Raw genomic sequence first — 27,033 nt, forward strand, 5'->3', positions numbered from 1 at the left:
CTTCTCTGAAGAGAAATGCACGTGAATTTGGGGGAAAGAAGATTGGTCTGGGAACCAGGAGACCAAGGGGTTAGGCTAGTCTGCGCTTCCAGGTGGGTGGTCTCGAGGAGGGTCTTGAGGAGGTTCTCAGGCCTGGCTACACCTGAGAATCACCTTGGAAGTTTTTAAAAAATATTACACAGATCCCACCCCATCCCCCAGGCTCTGACTTAATTGTTCCATGGTAGGCCTGGGCACCTGCATTCCCCATCCTTACCCTGAGGTAATTCTCACGTGGTTAGGAGAAGAACCCCAGGGCTGGATGAGCCCTCCTGTACCTCCTGTGACAGCAGCTGCCTCAGGCAGGACAATCCCAGAGGCAACAGGATTGGAAGAAGGGCAGCAAACTTAAGGTGTTCTTCATCAGGAAGGGACTTGACTTTGTCGGGAAGTCCTTCTGAAAGTCTAACTGAAATCTCTCCGGGACTCTCATAGAGCTTGTCGCCAAAAAGGATGCTTTGGGGATGATGAAAGGCCTTCTCGGATATCCTCTTCTTTGCCTTCTGGGAGAGGCTTTTCCAAGGGACAGCAGGTGCCCTGAAGCCTCTCAAGGGCTCTGTGAATCCACCTTGTCAGGGAGCAGGGAGCCCGTGTATTCAGAGGCTCTCATCTCCTTTTGTTTCTGAAAGGATTACATGCACCCCTGAGAGGTGAGGGGGCCCCTCCTTTTCCCCAACCCACCCCACTCCCCTTCTACCCCCAAAGCCTTGTGTCGCTGCTCCTTGTTAACAAGCTCCCGACAAGAGCTGCAGCGCTGTTTGGCGGTGTGAGATAAGCTGCCACAAAGGGGCATTGTTGGCGCGCGGGGTGGTCGGCGGCGGGGTGGGTAGGAGCGGCGCTTCGCTCAGCCTTCGACAGCAGCGGCATCTCCAGGCCTCCCCTGGGAAAGGCTGGGGGTGGAGTGGGGAGGGGGTGCCTGCTTTGTTTTTCCCTTCTTAAAGAGCCAGGGCCATGGCGTTGTTAATTTGATTGTACCCACTTCGGCTTCTTGTCTCCCCTGATTAGCCAAGCTCCACCTGAAGCATGAGATTAATTCAGATTGCATGGAAGCAATCAGCCTCAGCGCTGAGAGCCAGTGGGGAGGTGCCGGGGGAGCTGGGGCCCATGGGACCCTGGCTGTCCACTGCTCCAGTACACAGGGAGGAGAACACAGGGAGCAGAACTGGCCCAAACAGTGTGTGTGCAAGGGGTAGGGGCGAGAGTCACAGAGAATGATTGGGGACTCGGACTGCAGAGCTGTTTCTGCTGCACTGGGGGTCCAGTTGAGGCCCTCAAACTCGTCAGGCCTTACTTTGTCCAGCTTTAAAATGGAGCCAGTCACCTCTTCTCTTGGCTCCTTGCTAGAGAGTAGAAGCGCAGGACGGGGAGTGTTCTCAAATGAAGACGGGGACCCAGTTCTCCCCCTTCCTCTGGTACTCTTTTTTTTTTTTTTCGAGACAGTCTTGCTCTGTCACCAGGCTGGAGTGCAGTGGCACGATCTTGGCTCATTGCAACCTTCACCTCCCGGGTTCAAGTGATTCTCCTGCCTCAGCCTCCTGAGTAGCTGGGACTACAGGGGCGCACCACCACGCCCAGCTAATTTTTTGTATTTTGGTAGAGATGGGGTTTCGCCATGTTGGCCAGGATGGTCTTGATCTCCTGACCTCGTGATCTGCCCACCTCGGCCTCCCAAAGTGCTGGGATTACAGGCGTGAGCCACCGCGCCAGGCCTGGTCCTCTACTTCTTATTTATTTTTTTTGAGACAGGATCTCACTCCGTCACCCAGGCTGGAGTGCAGTGGCATGATGGCTCACTGCAGGCTCCATCTCCCAGGTCCAAGCGATCCTCCTGCCTCAGCCTCCACAGTAGCTGGGACTATAGGCGTGTGCCACCATGCCTGGTTAATTTTTGTATTTTTGGCTGATTGTCCAGGCTAGTCTTGAACTCCTGGGCTCAAGCAATTCTCCCTCCTCCGCCTCCCAGAATGGTGGGATTACACGTGTGAGCCACTGTGCCTGGCCTGGTCCTCTACTTTCCTGAGAATGTTGGAAAAATGATAGTCATAATAATAGCTAACGTTTATTGAAAGCTTATTATGTGCATGTACCATGGATAATGCTCTACATGAATTATCTCATTAACCCTCCCTTCTCCAAACACAGCCCTAAGATGTGGGTAGTATTTTTTATTTCCATTTTAGACATGAGAGAAATGACTCTGAACATCAGAATCCTTTCAGAAACAGAAGGACATGCCATCTTCCTTTGATCACTTGGAAGGTACTTCTGGGTCATTTCTGTGAACACTCTAGAGCTGTAAAGGGCCAGGGCCTGAAGTAAATATTTTAGGCTTTGTGGGCCATAGGTCTCCATTGCAAGGACTCAACTCTGCTGTTGTACCTATAAGCAGCCACAGACAACACAACATAAAGAATGGGTGTGGCTGGTTTCCAGTTACATAGACCACTGGCCAGATCTGAGACCCGGTTTACTGAACCCTGCCCTGAGATTTTGAGCACAGGAGTGTTGGGCTTTTAGACTTGACCTAGAGGGATTTTTTTTTTTTTGGCTAGGAGACTGTTTTTCATTTAGACAGTGGCAGTTGTAGGATACGGGGAAGGAGAGCATGTCGGTTTCCAGGTGTTGGAAAGCATGGAGTTATCAATAACAGATCACTGGCTGGGCATGGGATTGTTGTGGGTTGAACTGTGTCCCCAAATAGATATGTTGAAGTCCTCACCCCCGCTACCTGTGAACGGGAGCTTACTTGGAAATAAGGTCTTTGCAGATGCAATCAAGATGTAAGTTAAGATGAGGTCATAGCAGAGTAAGGCAAGCCCTTAATCCAACATGACTGATGTCCTCATAAGAAGAGAAGAGACCCACACAGAGGGAAGAGGATGTGAAGCCACAGGAAGAGAAGGCCATGTGGTGATGGAGGCAGAGATTGGAGTGATGTGTCTACCGTGCAGGGAACATCGAGGACTGCTGGCAACCACCAGAAGAGGCAAAGAAGCCTCCTTCCCTTTCAAGAGCACATGGGCCTGCCGACACCTGGATGTCAGAGTCCCAGCCTCCCAGAACTGTGACAGAATAAGTTCCTGTTGTTTCAGGCCATGCAGCTTGTGGTACTTTGTGACAGCAGCCACTGGAAGCTAATGCAGGGATCCAGTGTGTGATGAGAGCTTCTCAGTGCAGAGTGCCTAGGGATGGTAGCCAAGCCTCTGCCCCATGAAGCTGTGACAGGGTAGGGGGGCTTCCTAGGTACCAGGTTGTATGGGCTTCACATTCCCTGCTCTATGGGGAGTACACCCCCTGTTATGCTCCCAGCCCCAAAGGCCCCAGCTGGCGGTAGGCAGGCAGGTGCAGGAGTGTGCAAAGACCATGCCCATCTTGCCCCCGGTATCCTCCCCAGCACCTGGCTCAAGCTCTTTGCTGTGAAATGGATGAACAGTGCCAGGGCTGGACATGAGCAAACACAGACAGGAGAAGATGCTCTTTAGAATCGAATTCTCCTATGTCTCAAGTCTCTGTGGACTTGAGAGGCCCAGAGGACAAGGCAGGGAGGGACGGGTGGGGGCTCAGGCTTCTAGGTGAATCTGTACTCAGCTCCCAGTCTCATTGCTTTCTGGCTCAGGACAGGACACCTGCCAGTCACACAAGTCATGAGTCACTTTAGCAGGGTGGGAGCCTTAGGCTTGTCTGGTCTAGCACACGGCTCTAGGGAGGATCCTGGCAGAGTGTCAGCCAGCATCTGGCTGCTCAAGGCACCCCGTGTCACCTCCACTTTGACACGGTCATAGTGAACATGTCACCCCTCCATTCCCATGTACTCCATTTCTATTGGTGGGGCCATCATCCTCATCTCTCAGCCTGGAGCCCTCATCAAGGCCTGGTGTCTGTTCCTTCAGAGTGATTCTTAGAGTTCCATTTTCTCTCCATTCCATGCTGAAGATCTTAATATCATTCCTATCATCTAGTGCATCATGTCCAGACTTCAGAACCATACTTCCCATTCCTCTAGTCTCCAGCAGCCACCCTCTGGTCAGGTGTGCGCCTCACTGCCTGCCCGGGCTTCCTGCCCCCAGGGTCTTTGCTCATGCTCCTCCTTCTACCTGGATGCCTCCTTTCTTCCTTTGCCCTTCCAAACCCAACTCAAGCCCATCCCTCCAGGAAGCTCCATCTGACCACATCTGTCCACCACGGGTTTTTCCTTCTGTAACCTCACATCACACTTCTAGTGCCGAACATTTTAGCGCGTGATCTTGTCTTGTTTCCCGGAGGTCAGTTCCAGCTTCCTAATGAGTCTGTACTTTCCTGGAGGGCAGGGATGGTGCTTCAATCTCACCTTTCTCTCTGTCAGTCTTTGTCACCAGGCTGGACACCCGAGGGCTGCTCAGGAAGCACCTGGTTATTGCTTGGCTGATCCAACAATTTATCGTGGCCCCACCATTCAGAGGGGCTTCAGCTGTAACTGGGGGCGCAATTCTGGGCTGCCCACTTAGGGCAGGGTTTGGAAGCACTGCTAAGCCCTGTGCCTGCCTGCATTTTCTTATCTATTAAATTGAGCCACCTCATGATAACCTTGACTCTCTTTCGTCTTGGAGCGTTTGCTGGCACCTTCACCTTGACTGACATATAGGATGCAAACAGTTTTGTGATTAATCTGGTCTCGCCCTTTATGATACCTTGGAGCTCAGATTCATCTGGGAACTCTTCAGCACTGTGGTCATGGGGACTGCAGGGATGAGAGTGAAGTGGTGGTGATGTGCTTTTTGCCACCACTGGCTAAGGCCTCTAAAAAGGAGGTAAGAGCCCAGATGAGATCCTTAGGGACAAGCACTTTTAAATTGGAACCGGAGGATGCATGGGCAGGTGCATCCCTCCTATCCCTTTAATAAAACCTCCTTGCTTGTCAGGGGACCAGGGCGAGGATGGAGATTGTTCCACATGGAGACTGTTCCATTCGACCTTGAAACTTTTGTACAAACGTCCGCTTTGGGGTTAGGTTTGGGATGTGATGTGATTGTTCCAATGATACTGTTCGCATTGGGAGGTCAGTAAGATCTCCCACTTTTCGTTGGTTCAGGCTTATCTTCATCTTTCCTATTGCTCCCCAAAAAGGCTACAGCTTCTGAATGCTGGGGCCTGGAACTGGCGACACATGCCCTCGAGTCTCCACTGGCACAACAGAACGCAACCCACTTGTTGAGCTCTAGTCATGCCTTAGTGGGCGAGGGAAAGGGACAGGAGGATGGTGACCCCTCTGAACAGAGGAGCAAACTGAGTCCCTGCGAGAAGGACTGTGTCCAGTTTACCCAGGGCATAGCAAGGAACCCTGGGACATGAACCAGGGTCAGAACCTTTCTGTCCCCTAAATGAACTATTTGTTTTGGCCTCCCTGGGCTCTGCAGAGGGTTGGGAGAGCCTGCAGCCTGCTCAGGGCTGCAGACTTCCTTGCGAGGGCTCAAGGAGGTTTGCTGACTCCTTGCTCCTCTGAGAATGGGGGCCACAGCGGGGAGCCTGGCCTGGTGAGAGGACGTGTCCAGCCTCTCTCCTTGCCTCTGTTTAATGAAGCAGGAGTCAAAGTGTTGCTCCTTATTCTGTGAAGTTTCAAAATCAGTGAGGCCAAAGAGCCAGCCGGATATCATTGCCATGGAAATCATCACAATGACTCATTCTCTCTTCCTCCCCTCCCTCCCTTCAGTGGCGGTGGAGGTGGGGGTGGGCACTGGTCCCCAGGTCTCCAGAGGGGACTCCCTAGCTTGGCATGAGCCAGGGAGGGACCCTTTCTGCTGCCTGGAGGCTGGGCAGGTGAGGCCGACTATGATTATTTCCTGGCTGGAGAGAGCAGGTGATGGTCCCCCAAATCCCACAGCTGTGGCATGGCCAAGCATCAGGCCCAGGCCAGCATAACTCAGCACCCAGGCCTCAGCCCTTGAGTGCTATCCTGCTTCCTCCCCCTGCTACTTTCAGATCCAGCAGAGAGTCTATACCATCCACCCCTTGCCCAATCAGGGGGACTCGTAAGGGGAGAAAGGAAGAGCAGAGGGGGTGACCTGTGAGCCCAGATGGGATTGGACTAGGCCTGTGGGCTGGAGGTCAGTCAGCCAGTCAGTCCCCAGTGCAGACTCCAGAGTGGGCAGAGGCCCGTGCTGAGCGGGGTGCCAGGAGTGAGAGTTCCCACCCAGGGAGGGGAAGACCAGCCCCAGCCCCCAAGGAGCTTCAGTCTGTGACGAGACAGGACCCACCACCAGGGAACACACAGGAATATCTTGGGCCAGTTGTTTGCCCTCTCTGGTGCCTCAGTTTGTCATCTGTGCTGAGAGGGGCCTTGTGAGTATAGTGTGTGGACACCCAATCCATGTGCCCAAGCTCCACTTACATGCTCTGCCAACAGCTGTCCCTTAGCTCTAGGGGTCACGGCAGAGGCAGTGCCCATCCATGGCAGGACAGTCTGTGGAGGAGGCCTTGGGAGGTCTTGGAAGCAGGCTGGGGGCATGCAGGCAGGGAATTCCCTGGGTGCCTGGACTGTGATCTAGAAAGGGATTTGTGGGCTCTGAGCAGCCATTTCCTTGGGCTTATAGACTCCTTGCCCTGTGGAAGGGGCGGGGCCCCAGTCCCCCAGGTCTCAGGGAGGTGCTCCTTCTGTTTGACAAGAAGGAATTTCCTTTGGGCAAATTTGAAATGAGGACCATCTTGGATCACCAGACGCACTTTTCCAAAGTTTTGCATCCTGACCTCAGTCCCATTGGCCAACCAAGGTGGGCGACCTGGTCCACCGAGGCCCAAGGGCTTCCTTTGCTAGGCCTGCCCCCTCCATTTCTCAAGTCCCCATGGGAGTTTGGCCCCAAGCTCCCCTCTCCTGATGTTGTGGCTGTGCAGCTGGGTGTATGCTCGCTGAGGGCACTTGGACCTCACTTTAATTGGTCTGACATTTTGCTAAACAAATAAATCAAAACTCAAACCAAACAAAGAGCCCTTATGGATTTAATTGGCTATGGGCTTTGTCTAGAACCCAATCACTGGTGCCTTCACAGAGTGGAAGAGTCTGGGAGGTCCAACGAGACCTGTCTAATAAGGTCACCTGCTGGACAAGAGGGTGGCCGAGTCCCGGGAGGGCACTGCCACGCGATGGCTGCCTCAAAACACAGCCAGCCTCCTTCTCCCTGGGACTAGGCAGCTTGGCTTTGTACCTGCCTCTTGTTGAAGAATTCTCTTTGAAGATGCTTTATTTTTTCCCCATGTGTCAGTTGAAAGGGGAATTACTTCCCCCTCCTTTTGGTCATTATCTCGCTTCCTTTTTTAAAAAATATATTTTAAAAGGGAGATAAAAGGCAGTTCTGTGGACATGGTATTTTATTCTGTTAATTACATTTATTTTCAACCAAGTTCTGGGAGGTGGTCTGGTGCCTTGAAAAGACTGCTCATGCTGCTAGAGTCATAGCTAGTCTGAGCTGGAAGGGAACTGGGGTCATCTAGTGACTAGATCTTAATTCAGGCCTTTCACTGTATGGATGAGGAAACAGGCCCAGAGAAAGGAAGGGACAGCTCACGGATGCAGAGCCAGTGGGTCTGAGCCAGGACTAGCACCCAGCCTCTTTACTCTGTCTGTGTTCCTTCTACCAAACCATCAGTCCATAGAAGTAAGTTCTGGCCTCAGCTGGGACTATACTTAACCCAATCACCTTGATCTAATCTCTGACACTCTCTGAGAAGGAGCTATTGCCTACAAACTTCACAAGCAAGGTATGGGAACAACTTTGTAAACTGTAAAGTGCTGTACATGCAGGCGGCAATGCTGGACTGTATGCTCATACACTCGTGAGTTCAACTCACACCAAGACCCAGGGAGGAGTGGGGACCACTTGGGCCTGGTTGGTTGCCATCAAAGATGTCCAAGGACTTGCAAAACCACTTGCCTGCTCTAATAAACCCTTAGCTCCCTGCGATCCTGAAAAGGGTTCTGCATAGCAGTTTTCCAAGAACTAGCTTGGGAATTCCGACTCCCATCCAGACCTTTGGACCCCTGGAACTCTTGTTTGGAGCTTAGTGTCAAGCGTCAACTCTACATAGATAGAAAACATTTAGCTTTCTAAAACATTCTCCCCATCACTCTCTGCCAGACACCTTGAGTTCCCTCAACATAGGACATTCACAGGCCTTCCTGTCTCCACACTGTGCTGTTTCTGCATCCCTGGAAGGGCATGACCTCCATCCCTGCTGGCCCTTGTCCAAATCCTTCTCATCCTTCAAGCCCTAATTAGAGACTATTGCTTTTGTGAAGCTTTTCTTGACACCTGCTTCTTCACCCCCAGAGTTAAAATTGATGACTCTGTCTCAGATTCTTTCTGTATCACCTTGCTTGTAGCTTTTTAAGGCATTTATCATTTTGTGTATCATAGTTGTTTTGGGTGTCTGTCTATTTCCTCTTCAAGATTGTAAATTCTCTGAGAACGGCAGCTCTGTCTGACTCATCGCCAGGTTTCTAGCACCTAAAACTAATGACTGCTAATTATCGAATGTGTATTTTATGCCAAATACTGTATTCATTCCTGTAAGTGCATGGTCTCATTTAGACCTCACCAATGCACAAAGTACTACACAGTAATTCCAAACTTACAGGGGAGGACACTAGGGCTGACATTGTTGTCCTGGACCCCACAGCTATCCGGTGGCAGAGCTGGGCTTTGAACCCAGGGCTGTCTGGCTCTAAAGTCCGTGTTTTTAATCACCACGCTTTATTGATCTATTTAGTGAGTGCTCAGGGAGCACCATTAAGTGAGTGCTGAGTTATCTCTGGAAGCTGCAGGGATCAATGGTATAGACACTCCCCAATAGAAGCCAACCACAAACGTCCGATCCGACACTTGGAGGCTTTCTCTGCTGTTATGGTCCCTTTGATAGATTTATTTTCTTCCTTCTGCTTGGGCAAAGTGGGGATTAAGATCAGTTTGCTTTCCAAGAGTTCATAAAAGTGTGAGGTCTGGAACGGTAAAGTTATTTTGGGTCAAAACTTTCCCGAGTGTGTTAGGGGCATTGAGGCAAACCTTGAAATTGGCGTTGCAAATGGTAGATCTTTCTGTGGCTGGCTCTGCAAGTGGGCAATGGTATGGGCGTTTGAGATGGACAGAGGGATGACGAGGAGTGGTTTCCCCTGCTGAGGGCATGGGCGACCGGGTCCTGAAAGTTCTACCTACCTGTGTCCTTTAAACTGAAATCAGAATGGGGGAGTGGGAGAATTGCTATCAGGTTGAGGAAAAGGAAAGGAGGGAAAGAAAAGAGCAGGCAAGGAGAGAGGCTGTGCAGGGCAGTAGCTGGGGCGGGTTACTTGGAACAGGCACCTGCCTCAAAGCAGCAGGGGGCAGAACAAGTGTTCCAAAGAAGGCCAGGCACGCCAGCGGTCCACCCAGTGCCCACTTCCACCCCCCGACAGCGTTGCATTGTCATAGGAGCGTCCTCTGGCAGCCAGATACAGCGCAGAATCATGCAGGCTGCTACACAAAGACAGTCAGCCCCTCCAACCCCAGACAGGGGCCCTGACCCTGGCAGCCTCCCTGACCGCTGCCCTGCAGCCTCCAATGTCCTCGGCCCTGCCTCTTCCCCTCCTGGGTGCCCCTCCCCTTCTGGGTGGCATGAGGGCCTCTAGGATGGCTGGGGCAGGTCACTGGGGAGAGTGGGGCCAGAATGGGAAGGGTCATTTGTGACAGGAAGGGTGTGAGAAACGGAGGATGTATCAGAGGGAATGTGTGTGTGGTGAGGCTGGAGAGCAGCCCATCTGAGGGCCACGCAGGAGCCATGAGTGGGTGCTGAGAGCTGCTGCGGGTGATTGGAGGTGCCCTGAGTGGGATGACATGACCCCTAGATGTGGAGAGACAGCAGCTGTAAGAAAGGTGTGTCGTCGGCCCTACCGGGAGAGAAGTGAAGGAGCCCACCAAGGCCTGCAGATGAGGACATGGGGGAGGAAAGGAAGGAGGAAGCCAGGTCCAGGTTCTGCCCAGCAGTGACTGGCATAGTAGGAAACTCCTGCCATTCCCTGGGGAAGACGGGGCCCCACAGGTGAGCCCCAGCGCGTGTCTGGTGCGTGAGGTTTTGTGCAGCATGTGTTCAGGAGGTGGCCCTGGATTTACCAAATGTGCTCCTTCTGAACTTCTCAGAGCACTTTGCAGCTGCTGCTGGGTTGCAAAGTGAGGATGGCATAGAAAAAGTGCAGGCCCGCCAGGGGAGGTGGTTCGTTCGGGGGCACAGGGCATCAGCGACCGCCTGAGGCACGCGGGGTCTCCTCACACACAGCCCAGCTCCTGTGTCCTCCGGCACCCGTGACCCCTGCGTCTCCACCTGCCACAGAGCTGGCAGCTCAGTGGAATCCCCCAACTTGAAGGAAAAGGCAAAGAACAACTACAGCGAAAAAGCATTATGAGTTTGGGAGATGAGGAGGGTTGCAGAGGTGCCTGCTCTTCCCCCGCCTCGCGCAGCCAGAATTAGCCAAGCTCTCCCAAGCTGAGGGATGTAGATTGATTGCCTGGTTTTATTAAGGACAAAGTGCTTTTTGATAGTGTGAGGGAAGCAGCTCCCCAGGGCGGGGATTCCGGCTCGGAGCTCCCTGAGCATCGATCGCTGGGGCTTCCCTGTCTTGTGCTGAGCTGAACGCGGGCTTTGGCAAGTGATAAAGAAGCTATGATTCTTAAAGGCGGGCACTCTGGGGAGAGGCTGGGCCGACCACACGCGGGCCTCTGCCGTCAGCCGGCTTTCCCACCCGCACCCTGGAGGGACTGCCGCTACAGATAACAAAGCTGGCCAAGCCATGAAATCTTTGCCGGCCACTTACCATACCCGTTGCTTCACTTACACCATCTGACTCACCCTTGACATGAAACGTAACAGGTGAGGCCCTATTACGAGCCCTGCCCCCTGCCCATGGTGTAGATCAGGAAAATGAAGTAGCACAAGGCCAAGTACGCTCATCAAGGTCCCAAGGCGTTAAGTCCTGGCTCCCAGATTCATACTTGGCCGGGTCAGACACTAACACTCAGGCCCTTATAGCCATGTCTTGACATGGGGCCAGATGGACATGGCCCTTCTGATGTGATTCCCAGGGACCCATTATGCAGACCCCCGCAGTGTAAAGCAAGAAGCTCACCCAGTAGGGATGTCTGTACGAGACTTAAGAACATCCTGGGACAGCAAATAAGCAGTGTACTTCTAAGGCCGTTGAGGCCTGCTCTGGGTGGGGGGATTTAGAAGCCATGGGTACAGCACCGAGTTGTAATGAGCTGCATTGGTCCTTGGGCTTTTCCAAAGCAGCTTCCTCTTTCCATGATCAGTTCCTGCAGAACTCACAGCAATTTTGTGAGATCAGTGGGCTGGGAAGAGAACCCTCGAACAGGTGAGGAAACTGGAACACAGAGAGGGGAAGTGACTCTCCCAAGGTCACTCAGCTCATTAGGCTGATCTGGAATTGGAACCCAGGTTTTCTGACCCATAGGCCCTTCTTCTACATTGAGTATATGCTGTTTTCCTTTCTAAGCCACAAACAGGTTGTACACAAGCAAGTGTATATCAACTAGCAAAAATAAATGGTTTGCTAGGATTATTCAGATTGAATTGCCAATCTACAGACCAAAGTAAACAGGATGTCACATGATATTGCAGCAGAGCAAATCACGAGCTTATTATGACCAGGGTAGGGGTGAGTTGGGGCCTTTCAGGGTGAGGCCCCTGTTTTAGATGACAGTGCTTTCGAATGCCCCATCTGAGGGTCCCAAGCCCCCCTCTGACTGGGAAGCCTTCCTTCCTCCCCTTTATAGATAAAACAGTGGAGACCAAGAGAGTAGGCAGGGAGAGTGCAGAGCCGGGGCTTGGCTGTGATTTGGGGGTGCTGGGGGTCTGTGCGGGGGCAGGACTCACTCTTGACTGTGAGGAACATGGACTTGCTGATGTCGGTGCCTACGCCGTTGCTGGCCTGGCAGAGGTAGTAGCCAATGTCCTCTTCTAGGACGTGGCGGATCAGCAGCGAGCTGTTGGGCAGGATCTGGATGCGGCCAGTGAGGGGCACAGGGTGGTACTGCTGGGGGTTCCCGCTCCCTGGAAGGAGGCAGCTGTTAGGAAGGCTGGGTGTGTACTGGGGCATAAGCTGAGAGTGCCCCAGGAATGGCCCTGACACCTCGCTCTTGCAGATCGAGGGCTGTTTTGTAGCAGAGCTGAACCATCCCCAAAGTGCTGAGGCCACACAGCTCCCAGCAGACAACAGGAAGGACCCCCCTCTCCCAGAAGACGGGCCTTGCCCCAGCTCTGATTCAAGGAGACTGGGTTGGGAGTCTCAGCTCAATGCCCACTTTGACACTGGCATGGAGCTTCTTTGGGGGTGAATTCCTTGGAGAGGAAGAAAGAGCTGTCTTTGGGCCAGTTGGCTGCAGGTGGAGAGAAGATTGAGTCTTCGAATGGCAGTCGTCTGGTCTTAGGCAACCAGGCCTGGGAGAGAGGCCAGCATCCTCCAAGGGGGCCTTGTGGGCACCCCCTGCCCCTCCATTCCCCAGTGTCAGTCATGAATACAGTTTAGGATTGGGCCTTAGTCAGAAAGCAAAGGCATCCTTGGTATGAAATTGGGCTCCAAGAAGGACCCTGACCCCAGAAAAGGTTGACTGGTGAGAAGCAGGGGGCTTCCAGGTCTGGGGCCCCAGGGCAGGGTGGGGTAGGGAAAGCAGGTGTACACTGAGTTCTGGGGCGGAGGCAGGAGAGGAGAGGTCACGTCTGGGGGGACAAGAGGAAATACGGAGTCAGCATGATGGCTGTTCCTGGTCCACAGACCCCCGGGGGTGGCTGAGGATGACTCCAGGTGAGGTGTAGCCTGGGGTCCGCTGGGGTGCAGACCCAAGGACTCCTACCCAGGGCTAGGAGTTGCCTACAGGGAACAGGTTCAAATCCCATCAAAGCATCCTCCTTTCCCCATCCCTGCCCTTCTTGGAGATTCTGGCTGGGCCAGGCGCTTACCCTTGGCATGCTTCCACATGACCTTGGGCGGGGGGTAGCCGTCCACCGAGCAGTTGAGCACACCAGCTTTGCCGTAGATGCCGTCCTGGTTGTTGGGTTGCACCACAAATCGAGGGGGCACTGCAGAAAGAGGGAAGGTAGGGAAACAGACCATTTCAGTCTCTGATGGGTCTCCTAGGGCTTAGAGCACCTTCTGTTTGAGGTCAGCCCTGCCTGGGCTATTATAAAATTGGAAGCAGGCAGCTTCTGAAACCCAAGATGCTGAGAGCTTTTGTCGAGTACTGGGTAGGGAGTTGTGAGTTCTGAGTTCCGATCCTGCCTTTGCCACTGACTAACTGAGCAAGTGTCTCTCTGCTCAGGGCTTCGGTTTCCTGCCCTGGAAAATAAGAGGTTTAGACTCCAAGATCATCTTGAAGGGCCCTGCTGGAGCCCACCTTCTATAAGCCTGTGATTGGAACTGGAATCACAGGGAATCATAGAGACTGCAGTAGCAGCAGGCAGAGCTGGCTCCTCCCTCCCCCGAGGCTGGCCTGTCCCTGCTCACCACGCACGATGAGCTGGCGCTCCCGGCTCACGGTGGCCGCTGCGTTGCTGGCGATGCATGTGTAGTTGCCGTTGTGCTTGAGGGAGACGCTAGAGATCTGCAGGGAGCTCATGAATTCCTTGCTCTCGATGGTCACGCCCGAGCCTGAGATGATCACCTGTCCATCCTTCCTCCAGGTGATGCGGATGGGCATGTCCCCCGAGGACACCACACAGGGAATGTAGAGCAGCTGGCCGATGGAGGCGGGTGGGAACTCGAAGGGCTGGATCAGAGGGGGCACTGGGAAGGCAAGGGGGTGCTGCCGTCGGGACCCTGTGTGCCCTCCCCTGGCCGGCAACGCTGCCTTACCTGGGGCTCTGGGTTGGGCCTTGAACAGAGATCCCCCAGGGAACTGGGGCCTCGTTCTCCTGTCCATGCAGGGTCTCCTAATGGGGCCTGGCTCCTGTCCCTCTGCCCGCCCAGGCTGGGACCCACTGTCTCTGTTCAGGGCCTTGGCTGGCCTGGATTCACTCTGACCTTCCCATGTGTCATGGAATTTGATTCATGCCTGCTGACCTCTGCTCACCTTTCCCTCCAGCTTCCCCGCTGCTCCTCAGCACCCCTATACCCACCTTCTCATCCCAGTGATGCAGCTCACAGCTCTCTGAGGACCTGGGATACAGGCGAGGTGCCCGGTGGCAAGAGAGGAAGCGCGGTGCTGGGACTGTCCCCCACGCATGTCCTACGGCTGCTCATCTGAAACCAGAGCACTGAACTCTGGGTCTCCCACAGGGTCCTCAGCCACCTCACCCCTCTATTGTCATCGAGTGTTAGGACAGGCGAGTGGAAGCTCACATCACTGCGCAGTTGCTTTATACACATGATCTCACCGGATCCTCCTACCAATAATGTCCCCGCCCCATTTTACAGATGAGAAAACTCAGGTTCAGAGCAGAAAAGAAATTGCCCTAGGTTGCCCTGGTCATAAGATATGCCCATGGAATTTAAAACCTGGTCTGCTCTCCAAGTCCATGTCTCATCACCATGTGGCTTGGTTGCCTCTCTGAGAAAGCCCCAGACATGCCCAGACAAGAGGTAAGAGATCACTTTTTTTTTTTTTTTTTGAGACAAGGTCTTGCTCTGTCACCCAGGCGGGAGTACAGTGGCATGAACATGGCTGACTGTAGCCTCAACCTCCTGGGCTCGAGTGATCCTCCCATCTCAGCCTCTCAAGTAGCTGGGAATGCAGGTACACACCACTGTGTCTGGCTAATTTTTATTTTTATTTTTTTTTAAAAGACAGGTGTCATTATGTTGGCCAGGCTGGCCTCAAACTTCTGGTCTCAAGTGATCCTCCCACCTCAACATCCTAAGTGCTGGGTTGACAGGCAAGAGCCACCACACCAGGTCCAGAGATCTTTTTGTCTTGTAGGTGAGCTTCCTTGGGTGGCAGGAAAAAGTAGACAGGAAGCCCTGTCTTCTGCGGGACAACCAGTTGGTTAGATGCTTCTGGGCAAAACACCATCCACCCAGCCTTCCTCCTGCTAGAAATGCAGCCTGCACCCCCCTGCCAACACTGCCTACGTCTCAGCCCCTTGGGGGCCTGTCTGGAGCCTGAGTCGATGTGAGATGGATCCTCCTTTCTCGGCTCTGGCTAGAGCATCAGCCATTATCTTTATGATAACTCAATTAGGCTGCAGTGACTTCCCCAGCAAGTGGGGGAGAAGAGAGTGAAGGAGATAGACAATTAGCTTAACAAGGATGAGCACCCAATAGATGAGATCTCCTTTCTGCAGTCGAATAATTAAATTACAAGGCCGCACAGTCCTCTAGCCTTCTCCCAGGCACCAGCCCCACCCCTCCCTGGAAGCCTGCTACTCTCCACCCTGGGGCCATCCAGAGTGGCCACAGTGGGGGATGGGCTCTGGGGGGAAGGATGGATGGCATCAGATGCATGGCCCTCCGCCCTCAGGGCACCCCTGCACTTTCAGGGCTCAGAAGGGAGCTGCCTGCAGGGAGCAGCCAGGTGTGGCCATAGAAAAACCCAGGCAGCCCTTTGGATCCTGGGAGAGTTCTTGATCAGGAGCTGTAGGTCCAGAGGAAGTGATATTTAGGAGGGATGTGGCCTCTGTGATCCTCAGTGGGGCCCTCAGCTGACCCTTCCAATGTCATCTTCCACCTCGCACTCACTCCAGCCTGTGCTCCCACCAGCACACCGTGAATGCCACAACCCCACACCTCAGCCTGCCTGGGCGAACACCACTGGGCGTCTGTCCTTCTCATCCCCCAGTACATGGGCTCCTCACCTACCAGCTGGCTTTGATCCACCTTATTTCAGATCCACCTGGAACCTAAATCCCAGCCAGCTTTTCCGGGGTTCTGGTCATGGCCCGGACCACCTCATCCCAGTCTCTGGCTGCCTCTTTTCCTGGATTAGGACTCTGCCCCCAGTGTTCTGAGTGGTTTATTGGGCCTTAGACATCTTTAGATAGATTTCTCTTGGGCCCTGACTCTAGCAATGGCCCAATGCCCATTCCTGAGACCTCCCCGAGATTTCTCTTGTTGGGCCTCTGCTGACCGCCCTCCTAGTTTGTGTGTGCGCCTAGGTCAGATCTACGCCTCCCAGCTCTCTTGGGCTTTCTGATGGATAGTAGCAGAGACCCAGATGTGCTGCCCAGTTTGTTTCCTTAGGCCTAGAAGGACCAGTTCTGGCCAAGTCCTCCTGCCCACAAAGGCCTCCTGGGAAACTCCCCTGGGAAACTCCCCTATATCCTTTCAGATCTGCTCAAATGCTGCCTCTTCTGTGAAGCCCACCTTCCTTCCACACAGCCCTGCAGACTTCGGTCCACACCTGGATTAGGGCACGCATCACATGGCCATCAGGGTAACTGCATTACCCCTCCCTGGGGTAACTCCCTGTATAAGTGCTTATATAACTAGGACTTATTCATCCAGCAAATGGTAGGTGCCCAATGAATGCTTGTCGGGTGAGGAAACGAACGAACATGTGTCTGAATATCATTTCCTAGGGTGATCTCAGAAGTTTACCTGCGAGGGGGCAGAGGGTGCGGCAAGCACAGGTTGGGGGCTCAGCCAGAATAAGAGGGAGCTCTGTGCTGCTCCTCGAGATGCTTTGGGGTTCTGGAACCTTGGTCCCTTGGTCCCTCCTAGGGGCCAGGCCCTTGCTGTCACAGCACCAAACAAGCTGCTGTGATTTGAGAGCTCCGTGTACGCTTGAACATGAGCAAGGGGAGGGTGGAAGCAGTGACGAGGGACTGGAGAACAGGATGTGTGGGCAAAGCAAGGTGGTTCAAGGTTCTGCAGAGCCAAGAGAAAGCTAAGGGGCTGTGGAATCTGGAGGGCCAAGCCTGGGTGGAGACGGCCAGAACACCATGTTTCCATCGAGGCCACAGCCAGTGGATAGAGACAGTGAAATCAGGCGAGAAGGTTTAGTTCAGGCAAGGAGAAGACTGTCTCTCTCAGTAAGGAGGAATTTAGATAATGGAGCAAGTTACTAAGGTAGGTTAATTCATTAATTAACTAATTCATCTAATATTTATGAAATGCTGCTCTGTGAAGGCATTATGCTCTGGGGAAAGTAGAAACACACTTCAGCTACAGAGAGAGCCTCGGGGAGCTTCTCATTTACTAGGGAAGGCAAGATACTTCTCCAAAGATGACTGGACAAGGACCGCCTGGATATGCAGATGCTGAGCCCAAGCAGAGGGCAATGTCATCCGGGGGGGTGACTGCAGCTTCACGGAGGAGTGGAATTTGAGCTGAGAGTTAGAGGACACACATGCTTTCAAACAATAGATGGGGTGAAGGAGACAGAGGAGGCTGAGCCAAGGGGCTGTCATTCCTTCTGGTCTTCTGAATAACATCAACAGCTCGGAGGGGCCACTGAAGAAGAAGTAGCCAACATCCATCCTGGGAGTTAGACATGCAGGTGTGCTGGCCCCGTGCTCCCAGAGGGCTGTTGGGAGGCAGATGACCAGATGACCTCCCAGAGGCCCAAGGCAGGCTCCTTGCTCCCCTCCACCCCTGCTTCTGGGGGATGGGCAGGTGTGATGTATGGCTGGTGCTCCAGGCTAGTCACTCACATCCGGTCAATACACACACCAGGCAGCCTGGAGGAGGAAGAAAGCCCAGGGATCCTGGCTCCTCCACCAGCTCAGTCGGTACTAGGAGTGCTGTGAGTGTGGTTTCCAAAGCAGAGAGGAGGGACTCCTCCATATATGTACATATGTACTCCTCCCCATATGTACAGGCTGTCCAAATGGGGCTGCCTTCTGACTGTGAGTCAGTGGCGCCCTCTCCAATGCTCAGGGCTAGTAGCCGCATGTGTGCCTGGACATTTCCACCTCTGGGAAAGCCATCCTCCTGGAGGTGGGGTCTGACCACCTGCACCCCGGTTATGACCTGGGCCCTCTTTACTGTGGAGTCCAGCCTACAGATCTGCCCCCGAGTCCCAGCGTGTCCCCTAGCAGGCAGCTGGATGTAGGGGGCATGAATGCCTCACAACCTGGGGCTTTCTCTCCAGAAGCCCTGCTCTGGCCGTAATCATCTTTAGCAAGGTGCTGCAATGGCGAGGAGGCAGAGGCCTGAGTGGCTGAGAAGACACAGTGGTCGAGGCAGGCCATTCAGTGTCCAGTCACCATAAAGCTTTTATGGCCACTTGTTTGGGAGTGCTGCACAGAGGAAGGCGTGCTGACCCCCAGCCCAGCTCATAAACATTTTATGGTGTCTCTCATCATCTCTCTCTGAGATGGAGCCTTTTATTTACTGCACCTGCTAGCAGAGTGCGCGCCGTGGGAAGTCGGGGCTTCTCTGCCCTTGCAGCATGGAGATGGGGCACTAGCCATGCCTGGAACCCAAAAGGCCCAGTTCTGGACTCTGCTACCCATTCAAGTGACTGTGGGAAAGGCACCTCCTCATCAGCATCCTGTCTTACCTCAGTTTTCTCATCTGCAAAACGGAGCGGTTGGACCAACTAATCTCTGAAGTCAGACACTGATTTTCTAGTTAAAACAAGTCCCATATTTTAGGAATAACGATAACTGACTTAAGTTTTTTACACAATCCTCTCTTCTCAGGAAGCCCTTCCCGGATCACCTTACTGGACTTTGCAAACCTCCTTCTCCTTGGCATTCTCAGCCTCTCTCCTGTTTGACAGGAGAAATCTCTGGGGTATTTGCCATAGGATCCCTTTCCTCACTAAAATGTAAACTCCCTGATGGCAGGGATTTTTGTCTATTTTGAGCATAGCTGTATTCATAGAACCTAAAATAGTGCCTGGAATCTAGTGGAGGCACAGTAGATGTCACTGAACGAATGACATTCGTGGTCATTATCCTCATCACCACTACCATCGTCACCAGCCCCGTCTGTCCCACGGGAGACTGCTTGCTCCTTTGTTACTGGCTCCCTTGGCTGAGGAAATAAGGTTGTGGGTAGCGGCTTCCTCGGTGTTCCTCCCCCAAATGGCATGCAGGCCATCTCCTCCTAGGAGCCTGTTGTGCCCCTTTCCTGTGGATCCCAGTGAGGTTCCTTCCAAACCTCCACCTTCACCAGTAGCAGGCACTTGGCCAGGTGGCTGACTCTCCCTTCAGCTTATGATCATAGAAACCCCCGACCCACTTGTAAGGGTGGGAGAGGGTCTCTGGCACATGCTCCCAGGCATACGGCAGAGGCTGGATGGAGGAGTGCTGAAGCTCAGCATTGAGCGGCTAGGGAAAAACGAGGGAGGGAGGGAGCGAACATGGGCATTTGGGAGAGAGGGTGTTTGTGCGTGGGTGGGTGTGTCCCTCTTCCACTTGTCCTCCACAGGAGCCTGGCACCACCTCCCTGTGCTGGTTCTGCTGAGCATGGGCAGAAAGCACCTCTTGGCCTTGTTTTGGCTCAAGAAGCCCTCAGAGGCTCAGATGTAGGAATGGAGATGTTTCTTCACAGAGCCAATGCCAAGGGGCCCCAGTTGTAGCCCTGCCTTCCTAGTTAATTAAACATTCAGCCTGCAGGCCCAGAGACGCTTTTGTGCCACATTATTTTTCAGCTACAGGGGGCCCTAAAGTCACCACATCTAGGTTTGGTCTGCATGCCCTCCTCTTAGCATCCTGCCAAGGATCTCTCCGGATGACCAGAGACAAATACCCGCCTCCCCTGTGGCCTGGCTCTCCACTGCCAGCCAGTGTCACATATGTCAAGGCACACACAGCCCCAAAAGCACCCTCCACCCTCTCTCCTCCCTGCTCCTCCCACTTTGCTGGGCCACCGCAGGCTCCCTTGGGCAATATTTCATATGGTACCACCTGCAACCACCTTTTGGGCTCAGGAATGTTGCCTTACGGGAGGGCCCTGGTGGTCAACACACTTGTGTATGTGTAACTGCTGGCGTGCATGTATATGTGTGTGCACTCACGTGTGAATGGGCTAATGTGCTAATTTGCTGCACGTGCATGCAATACGTACCAGGGTGCACACGCACGAGTGCCCACATGCAGGTCTCTGCACACATGTGCATGCGTGTTGAGTATGTGCTGCTGTTCTTAGCTTAGTGTTTGAAAAATTCGTTAGAAGGCAAGCAGTCCCAGAAGGAATGGAGTCAGCAGTTGTTTTTCCAGCTCATGGAGCAACCTGGGTTTCAGCCCCACCCTGCCCACTGACCCTTGGCCTCACAGAGAGCTGGGGTGGGAGACTTCCAATTTTATCTCACATTTCTGGTGCTCTGTCCCCCCTGTCCCTGCCCCCCACTCGCCCTTTTCTACTTTCTAGCTCTGCTCTGAACCTTGGGTGGGATGCACTTCCTAGTCGGGCAGCAGCAGTGGGGTCTGGAGAGCTGCCCCCAGGCCCATACCCTTCTCCCCCTGCAAGTCAGGGCCCCTGCCATGCCCACGGGCACCTCCTCCACCTCCCTCCTCGGGTAGTTCTTGGAACAGCGCATCCGCTAATCAAGCAGTGTGATCATAATCAGCTCTGATGGTTCGTCTGCAAAAGTGCATTCTAATGAGGTGGGAGAGGGAGTCAGGGAAAGAATGGGGATGAGGGGGCCCGAGCTTTTGGAGTGGTGGGGACATGTCCCAGAGCCCCTCACACCAATGCTACTTCTTGGTCTAGAGAGAAAACAGGTGACTACACCCCTCTCAGGGCTGGATTTCTGGGATTTTTCAGACCCTGAGGGTGGGGAAGGGGGAAGGTGTGCATACAAGTGTGTGTACACACACACATACACATATGCCTGCTATGCACAGCTTATGCTGGGTGCTGGGGATTCACACGTAGCCAGGGCATGGACTCTGTCCTCTAGGCTCACACACACACACACACACACACACACACACACCCCTCCCGCCCCCGCCTTCCCTCCCTCTCCCTGGGCTGCAGAGACACTGTCGCTCAGCACCATCACAACAGGCCCAGCGAGTCGCTGAGACGGAATGCATCAGATTCAATTCATTAGGACTGATCACTCCCTGAATAGGGCTGAATAATTGATGAGCAGAAGCAGCTTTCAGGATGTTCTGAGTCCTCTGAGGCCCGCTGCAGCCCTGTTATTATTTTTTTTTTAAGCCAACAAACCCGACCAAATGCTCGCCAGTGAGGGCGGGTGAAGGGAGCGAAGCAAAGGTTAGATGTTTTAATATGTGATGTTTACACTGTAAACTCTCGGTCCACTGCTTGTAGGGGAAATGGATACAGGCGGCCCGGCCCCGTGATGCTGCTTAAAGGAGGGAGGCTGAGCTGTGTACACAGCCACCAAGATGATTTGTCCCGGATGTCGGGGAGGGGGGATGTGGCCTGGGGGATGTGAGTTCCCTGGTGGCATGGCAAGGCCCCTGGGCTGGGCAGAGAAAGTGGCCAGGATGCCCTTCCACATGCTCCCGTGCAACAGCAGGGAAATGGGTGTTTGGCTGTGAGGGTCTCCTCTCTCCTCCCAGGCCTCAGATGGCCACAGTGAGGTTTCCTAGTAAGTCCTCAAAGTAGACTTTGAGAGTCCACTTTTAGCTGGGAGCAGCGGCTCACGCCTGTAATCCCAGCACTTTGGGAGGCCAAGGTGGGTAGATCATCTGAAGTCAGGAGTCCGAGACCAGCCTGACCAATATGGGGAAACCCCATCTCTATTAAAAATACAAAAATTAGCTGGGTGTGGTGGCGTGGGCCTGTAGTCCCAGCTACTCAGGAGCCTGACACAGGAGAATTGCTTGAACCTGGGAGGAGGAGGTTGTAGTGAGCCGAGATCACGCCACTGCACTCCAATCTGGGTGACAGAGCAAGACTCAGTTTCAAAAAGAAAGAAACAACAACAACAACAAAAGAGAGCCCACTTTCTTTCCTGGGCTCAAAGTGAGGTTTCCTAGTAAGTCACTCCAAGTCAGCCTAATGTCTCAGTTTCAGTTCAAAGCACACACTGTCTGGCACTGTGACGGGTGTTAGGCACACGAGAGGCGTGTGACTCTGCTCCCGTGCACTGATGGCAGGAGCTCGGGGAGAAATCCCCACCCAGCCTTCCACTGCCACTGTTCAGTCCTTCCGGGGGCCACCAGGCCCTTCCACCAGATGCCCAGTGTTATCACATGCTCGAGGGTCCCCCACAAACGCTTCCTCTTCCCATGCGTCCCTCTTGCTGCTGACAGTGTGTTCCATGTCGCTTCCAGTCTTGGGCAAAGCAGTAGTCAGGGCATCCCCAGGGCCTTCCCCCGCTGCCAGGGCCCCTTACCAGGCCTGGATCCCTCTTCTCTTTCTCTTCCTTCCATGAGCCTCCTGCTAGCTTTCCTCCCCTGGTCAACGCTATCCCTCCCTCTCTTCCCTTGGGGATACAGAGGGGGTTCTCCCCAGCTTCCCCTCCCCACTGCCCTGGGGTGACACAGATGTTCAGGAGAGGGAAGCCCCGTGGTGACAGGGCCCTCAGAGTTCTCAAGGACTCTTGTCTCTTCCACACCCTCCCTGGCAGTCCCAGAAGCTCTATGTCTTTATTCCTAAGGCAGGGCATGGAGCAAACAGTCCTCCCTCCAGCCTGTCCTTTCCCTGGCTCACGGCCATTCTTGGTTGGAGCCCAGGTTCTGGAGTTATGCAGACCTGGGAAAGATTCTCACACCAGATGGCAATTTACTTAACTTTTCTTTTCTTTTTTTTTTGAGATGGAGTTTCACTCTTGTTGCCCAGGCTGGAGTGCAATGGCACGATCTAAGCTCACTGCAACCTCTGCCTCCCAGGTTCAAGTGATTCTCCTGCCTCTGCCTCCCAAGTAGCTGGTATTACAGGCATGTGCCACCACACTCTGCTAATTTTGTATTTTTAGTAGAAACGGGGTTTCTCCATATTGGTCAGGCTGGACTCAAACTCCTGACCTCGGGTGATCCACCCACCTCGGCCTCCCAGAGTGTTGGGATTACAGGCGTGAGCCACCACGCCCAGCCTTACTTAACTTTTCTATGCCTCCACTTTCTGCCCCCAAAACTGGGGAGGAAATGTTGCCTGCCTTAGCTGAGTGAGCAGCTGTGGGGTTGAAGACAGCAGTGCACGTGGAGCATGGAGCACTGTGAGGGGTGCACAGTGCGCCTGCCGCAGTGACAGTGGCAGATCATTATAACCATCACAGCCTGCTACGATAGCCCAGGATGGTGACTGGAGATCCCCAGACCTCCCTTCCTCCCAGGCAGAGCCCCAGGCTGAGGTCTTCATGCTTCTGGAACCTCAGGCTGCGGAGGACAAGCTGTCTGCGTATCCTCCCCAGGCCTGAGCCCACCCTGGCTCTTCACAAAGAGACATAAGCTCTTCAGCCATCATAGCCATGGCTGACTCGGTACCCAAGCTCTGCAGCCTGGTTTTCACTGGCTTCTCCTTAGTCAAGCCTGGGGTATCCACCTCCCCAGCCTGGCCCCAGAGCAACCAGGCCACCCTCCTCTCACACACCATCCAGACAGTCTCCAGGTCTGTCAGTCCCAAAGAATATATTTGGGGGCTTCGAAGACCTTCACAGCCCCAGAACCAAGGAGATATCATCATTGACTCACATGCTCATGTATTTGCTCGTTTATATTCACTCATTCATTTGATCCACAGACTTAGTGAGTGGCTACCCAGTACCAGGCATGAAATGCAGACCTCACCCAGGTGGGTGTCAAGGGCCCAGGAGGGAGGAAGCTTTTTTTTTTTCGACACAGTTTCACTCTTGTTGCCCAGGCTGGAGTGTAATGGCTCACTCTCGGCTCACTGCAACCTCCACCTCCCAGGTTCAAGCGATTATCCTGCCTCAGCCTCCCAGGTAGCTGGGATTACAGGCATCTGCCACCACGCCTGGCTATTTTTTGAATTTTTAGTAGAGACAGGGTTTCACCATCTTGGCCAGGCCGGTCTCGAACTCCTGACCTCGTGATCCGCCCGCCTCGGCCTCCCAAAGTGCTGGGATTACAAGCGTGAGCTACTGTGCCTGGCCTGAGGGAGGAGGCTTTTAAGCACCACCCAGCACTTTCCAGGCCTGAAGCAGTACTAGAAGGTGGAAGGGTGTTCCCAGTCCTGTAGAAGCAGCCTGTGTACTGTGTATCCCACAGGGAGTCACGGCTCCAAGCGTGCTCTCTCAACCCTGGCCTCCTGTTGCTGGTCTCTTGTGTGGGCCCGCTGAGCTCCTGGGGGCAGAGGCCCCATGCAGCCCATCTCTGGCCTGGCCTCTCTCACGGAAGGCGGCCTGCCTCCTCTGTCTGTAACTGACCTGCTCATGCACCTGGGGTGCGTGCTGTCTTGCTCTGCAGCCCGAGGAGGAACCCAGATGTAGAGGGATCTCATGGCCTGTGTCCACCCACAGTCTTCTGCCCTGCTCCCTTTTTTCTGAATGCCAAGCTGGGGCCTCTCTTGCTCAGGATTGCCTATTGTTGTCTGAGTCCCACCTGGGGAGGGGCCCGTGCATCCTGGGTGGTCAGGCGGGCAGGGGCCCTGGCTGGTGAGGGAGGCCTACCTTTGACAGCCACGTGAACACTCTGGCTAATGGAGAGCTGGGGCTGGATGAGGACGCTGCACAGGTACTCCCCCTCGTCCATGCCTTTCTGCACGTCAGTCAGCTTGAGGGTCCCGTTCTCAAACACCACCTGGCGGTGGTTGTCCGGCAGCAGCAGGGCATCCTTGTACCACTTGATGGAGTAGTAGGGATAGCCGATGACCCTGCAGTTGATAAGGGTGTCCCGCCCGGCGACTGCTGTGATGTTCCGCATGGCCCGGATGCTGGGGGGGCCTGGGCAGGAGTCAGGAGGGAGGAGGAGGAGGAGGAGGAGAGGGGCATGTGCTGCCGTCAGCCAGGGACAGCCGGGCACCACCCTGCGTTGCTCTTCTCAGGCACTCGGCCCCTGAGACTTTCAGGGGGCGGACGGACATTTGGTGGGGGCACAGGGATGCCTTTTTACAAAGCTACAGATAGGGGCTGGAATTGGGGGGGTGCCCATAGTCTCTCCAGCACTCACTGTTACTAGCTTCAAAGAGTTGCAAACAGACGCAGTATAAACACACCTGGGCCAAGAGCCATTCCCCTAGTGAGACAGGGATGGGACCAAGCTGCAGCGCCACCAAGAAGTGACTGGGATTTGGGAGGGCAAGTTACTCAGTTATGGGGAGATTAAGATTTTGGGATGAAAGTGGAAAGGTAGAGATTTTGTTGTTTCCATTCTACTTGCTTATTTTTGATCTCGTACCCAAAAGGAATTTAAGTTAACTACTTAAAGACAGCAGGAAGGTCTCGCCAGGTGAGGTGATGACTTTCAGTCAACAAGTAAATGTGTATTGTAGGCCCCTGGGAAGGAGCTGTGAAAGGGGTGCTGATAGTGCTGGCCGGGGAGAGAGAGTGTCCTGGGCTGGGCCTGCTGGGCAGATGGCAATCTAGGGGTTGGAATGGGAGTTCAGAGGCTACCAAGCAAGACAGTGCTCCACAGGGTACAGGGTGCACTCTGGGCTTCAGGTCCCCATCTAGAACAGGAGGGGCCCGACTGGGAAATCTTCCAGGGCCCCACATCTCTGTCCCCCTTGCAATTCAGAGGAGAGATCAGGAGGGTGGCCAGATGGGAAACCCGTACTTCTGTGGGGTTCCAAGGCCTCGCACAGGCAAATTTAACATGAAACTCCATCTTTGCTCCTTTTCCTACTCCTGTGGCAACCAGGAGTGCCCCTGGATCAGTGCCCCTTCCCTTCCTGCTGTCCCCCTGCTCCTCTGCCCTGGCGTCAGGGGTTAGCAGTAGGGTCAGATGAAAACCAATCAGACATCACGGGGCTACAAAGAGCTTCAGAGGAGACTGTGTTCTCACCACAGTGACTTGGAGAACTGAGATGTGGGGATGACGCCCCTGAGGGCTCCTTTCCCCACTCTTGGAGGCTGCCTGCTTTGGGACACCCCCAGCCAGGCTCAGCCTCTTACTCTTGATGGTGTGAGCCTTGCGGGAGAAGATGATGCCCTGGCTCCTGGTTGCTCACACCTCCTGGAGCATCTGGGGGGCTGGCTCAGTGGGAAGACACAGGGAGCACAGCTTGGGTGGGCACCCATGTTAAACGCCAAACCTGGTCCCCAGCCCCTGCCCTGTCTTGCCCTTACGAGGCCCTGGTGGGGCTGGCAGATATCAGCAGGTGCTTAGTATACTTAGGCCCCAGAGAGATTTGGTGGGGAGGAATGGGCTAGAGGGTAGGAGGAGGGGCTGGGCAGGTTGGATTTCTGGAGAGGGGGAAGGAGGAGGGGGAATGGGGAGGTGAATGAGGGTGAACAGTACCAGACACACACACGCACACAAGAATGGATGATGGCGCTTGAGGAGGGCAGGGAAAGGGGACGAGGGAGGGGAGAGAGACCTCTACTAAAATCAAAATGACGATTAATAATAAGTACTAATCAGCACAAGAATAATGGTAACCACAGAGATGGCAAAGGAACTCAAAAACCTATTCTGATATTTAAATGTAGACAGGCACCTCTTACGTTTATTCGCGCCTGATATTCAGCACTGCCCACCGAGTTCCGCGCGGTGCACCGGTACACGCCCCCGTCGCGGATCTGGGGGCCTGTGACGTTCATGTGGCTGATGGTGGTGCCGTCCGACATGGTGTACTGGTTGGTGCGGTGGCTGCCATCCCGCACAATGGGCTCGTCGTCGAGGGCCCAGGTGACCGTGGGGGGTGGGGCGCCCTTGGCCGCACACATCAGTGAGAACTGCTCCCCGGGGTTGACCACCTTCTCGCTGAAGGACGAGACGATGCGGGGCGTGCCGTCTGTAGGAGTGAGGAGCCCCCTTCAGGGTCACGAAGCCACGGAGAGATCGTCCCCCCAGCCACCCCACCTCAGCAGGGGAGGAGGCAAAAAGCAGCCGTAAGAGCAAAAAAGAACTTTTGTGTACATCAATTCTGCTATCCACAGCCCCAAGTGGTGCCAGTTACTGCTGTACGTGGATTCAGGCTGTAGGGTTTGCATCCTCCCTCAATCACTTATTAGCTCTGGGTTTTTGGGCAAGTGGCTTAACCTCTCTGAGTCTTTGTCTCTT

The 27,033-nt window shown here is 54.1% G+C and overlaps 1 protein-coding gene across 1 annotated transcript in view; it reads right to left on the reverse strand.

The window, feature by feature from the left end:
• Positions 1 to 27,033, reverse strand: part of LOC105476431 (DS cell adhesion molecule like 1) — a 365,099-nt gene that overhangs the window by 63,938 nt on the left and 274,128 nt on the right. The window contains exons 7-11 of the mRNA XM_011732389.2: positions 26,468 to 26,764; positions 24,480 to 24,752; positions 13,553 to 13,831; positions 13,009 to 13,128; positions 11,926 to 12,102 (exon numbers count right to left, since the gene is read on the reverse strand). Coding sequence (XP_011730691.2) covers positions 11,926 to 12,102; positions 13,009 to 13,128; positions 13,553 to 13,831; positions 24,480 to 24,752; positions 26,468 to 26,764 — 1,146 coding nt within the window. The remainder of the gene's footprint in view (positions 1 to 11,925; positions 12,103 to 13,008; positions 13,129 to 13,552; positions 13,832 to 24,479; positions 24,753 to 26,467; positions 26,765 to 27,033) is intronic.

The sequence above is a fragment of the Macaca nemestrina genome, chromosome 12 (genome assembly GCF_043159975.1).
Source record: "Macaca nemestrina isolate mMacNem1 chromosome 12, mMacNem.hap1, whole genome shotgun sequence".
NCBI classification, from domain to species: domain Eukaryota; kingdom Metazoa; phylum Chordata; class Mammalia; order Primates; family Cercopithecidae; genus Macaca; species Macaca nemestrina.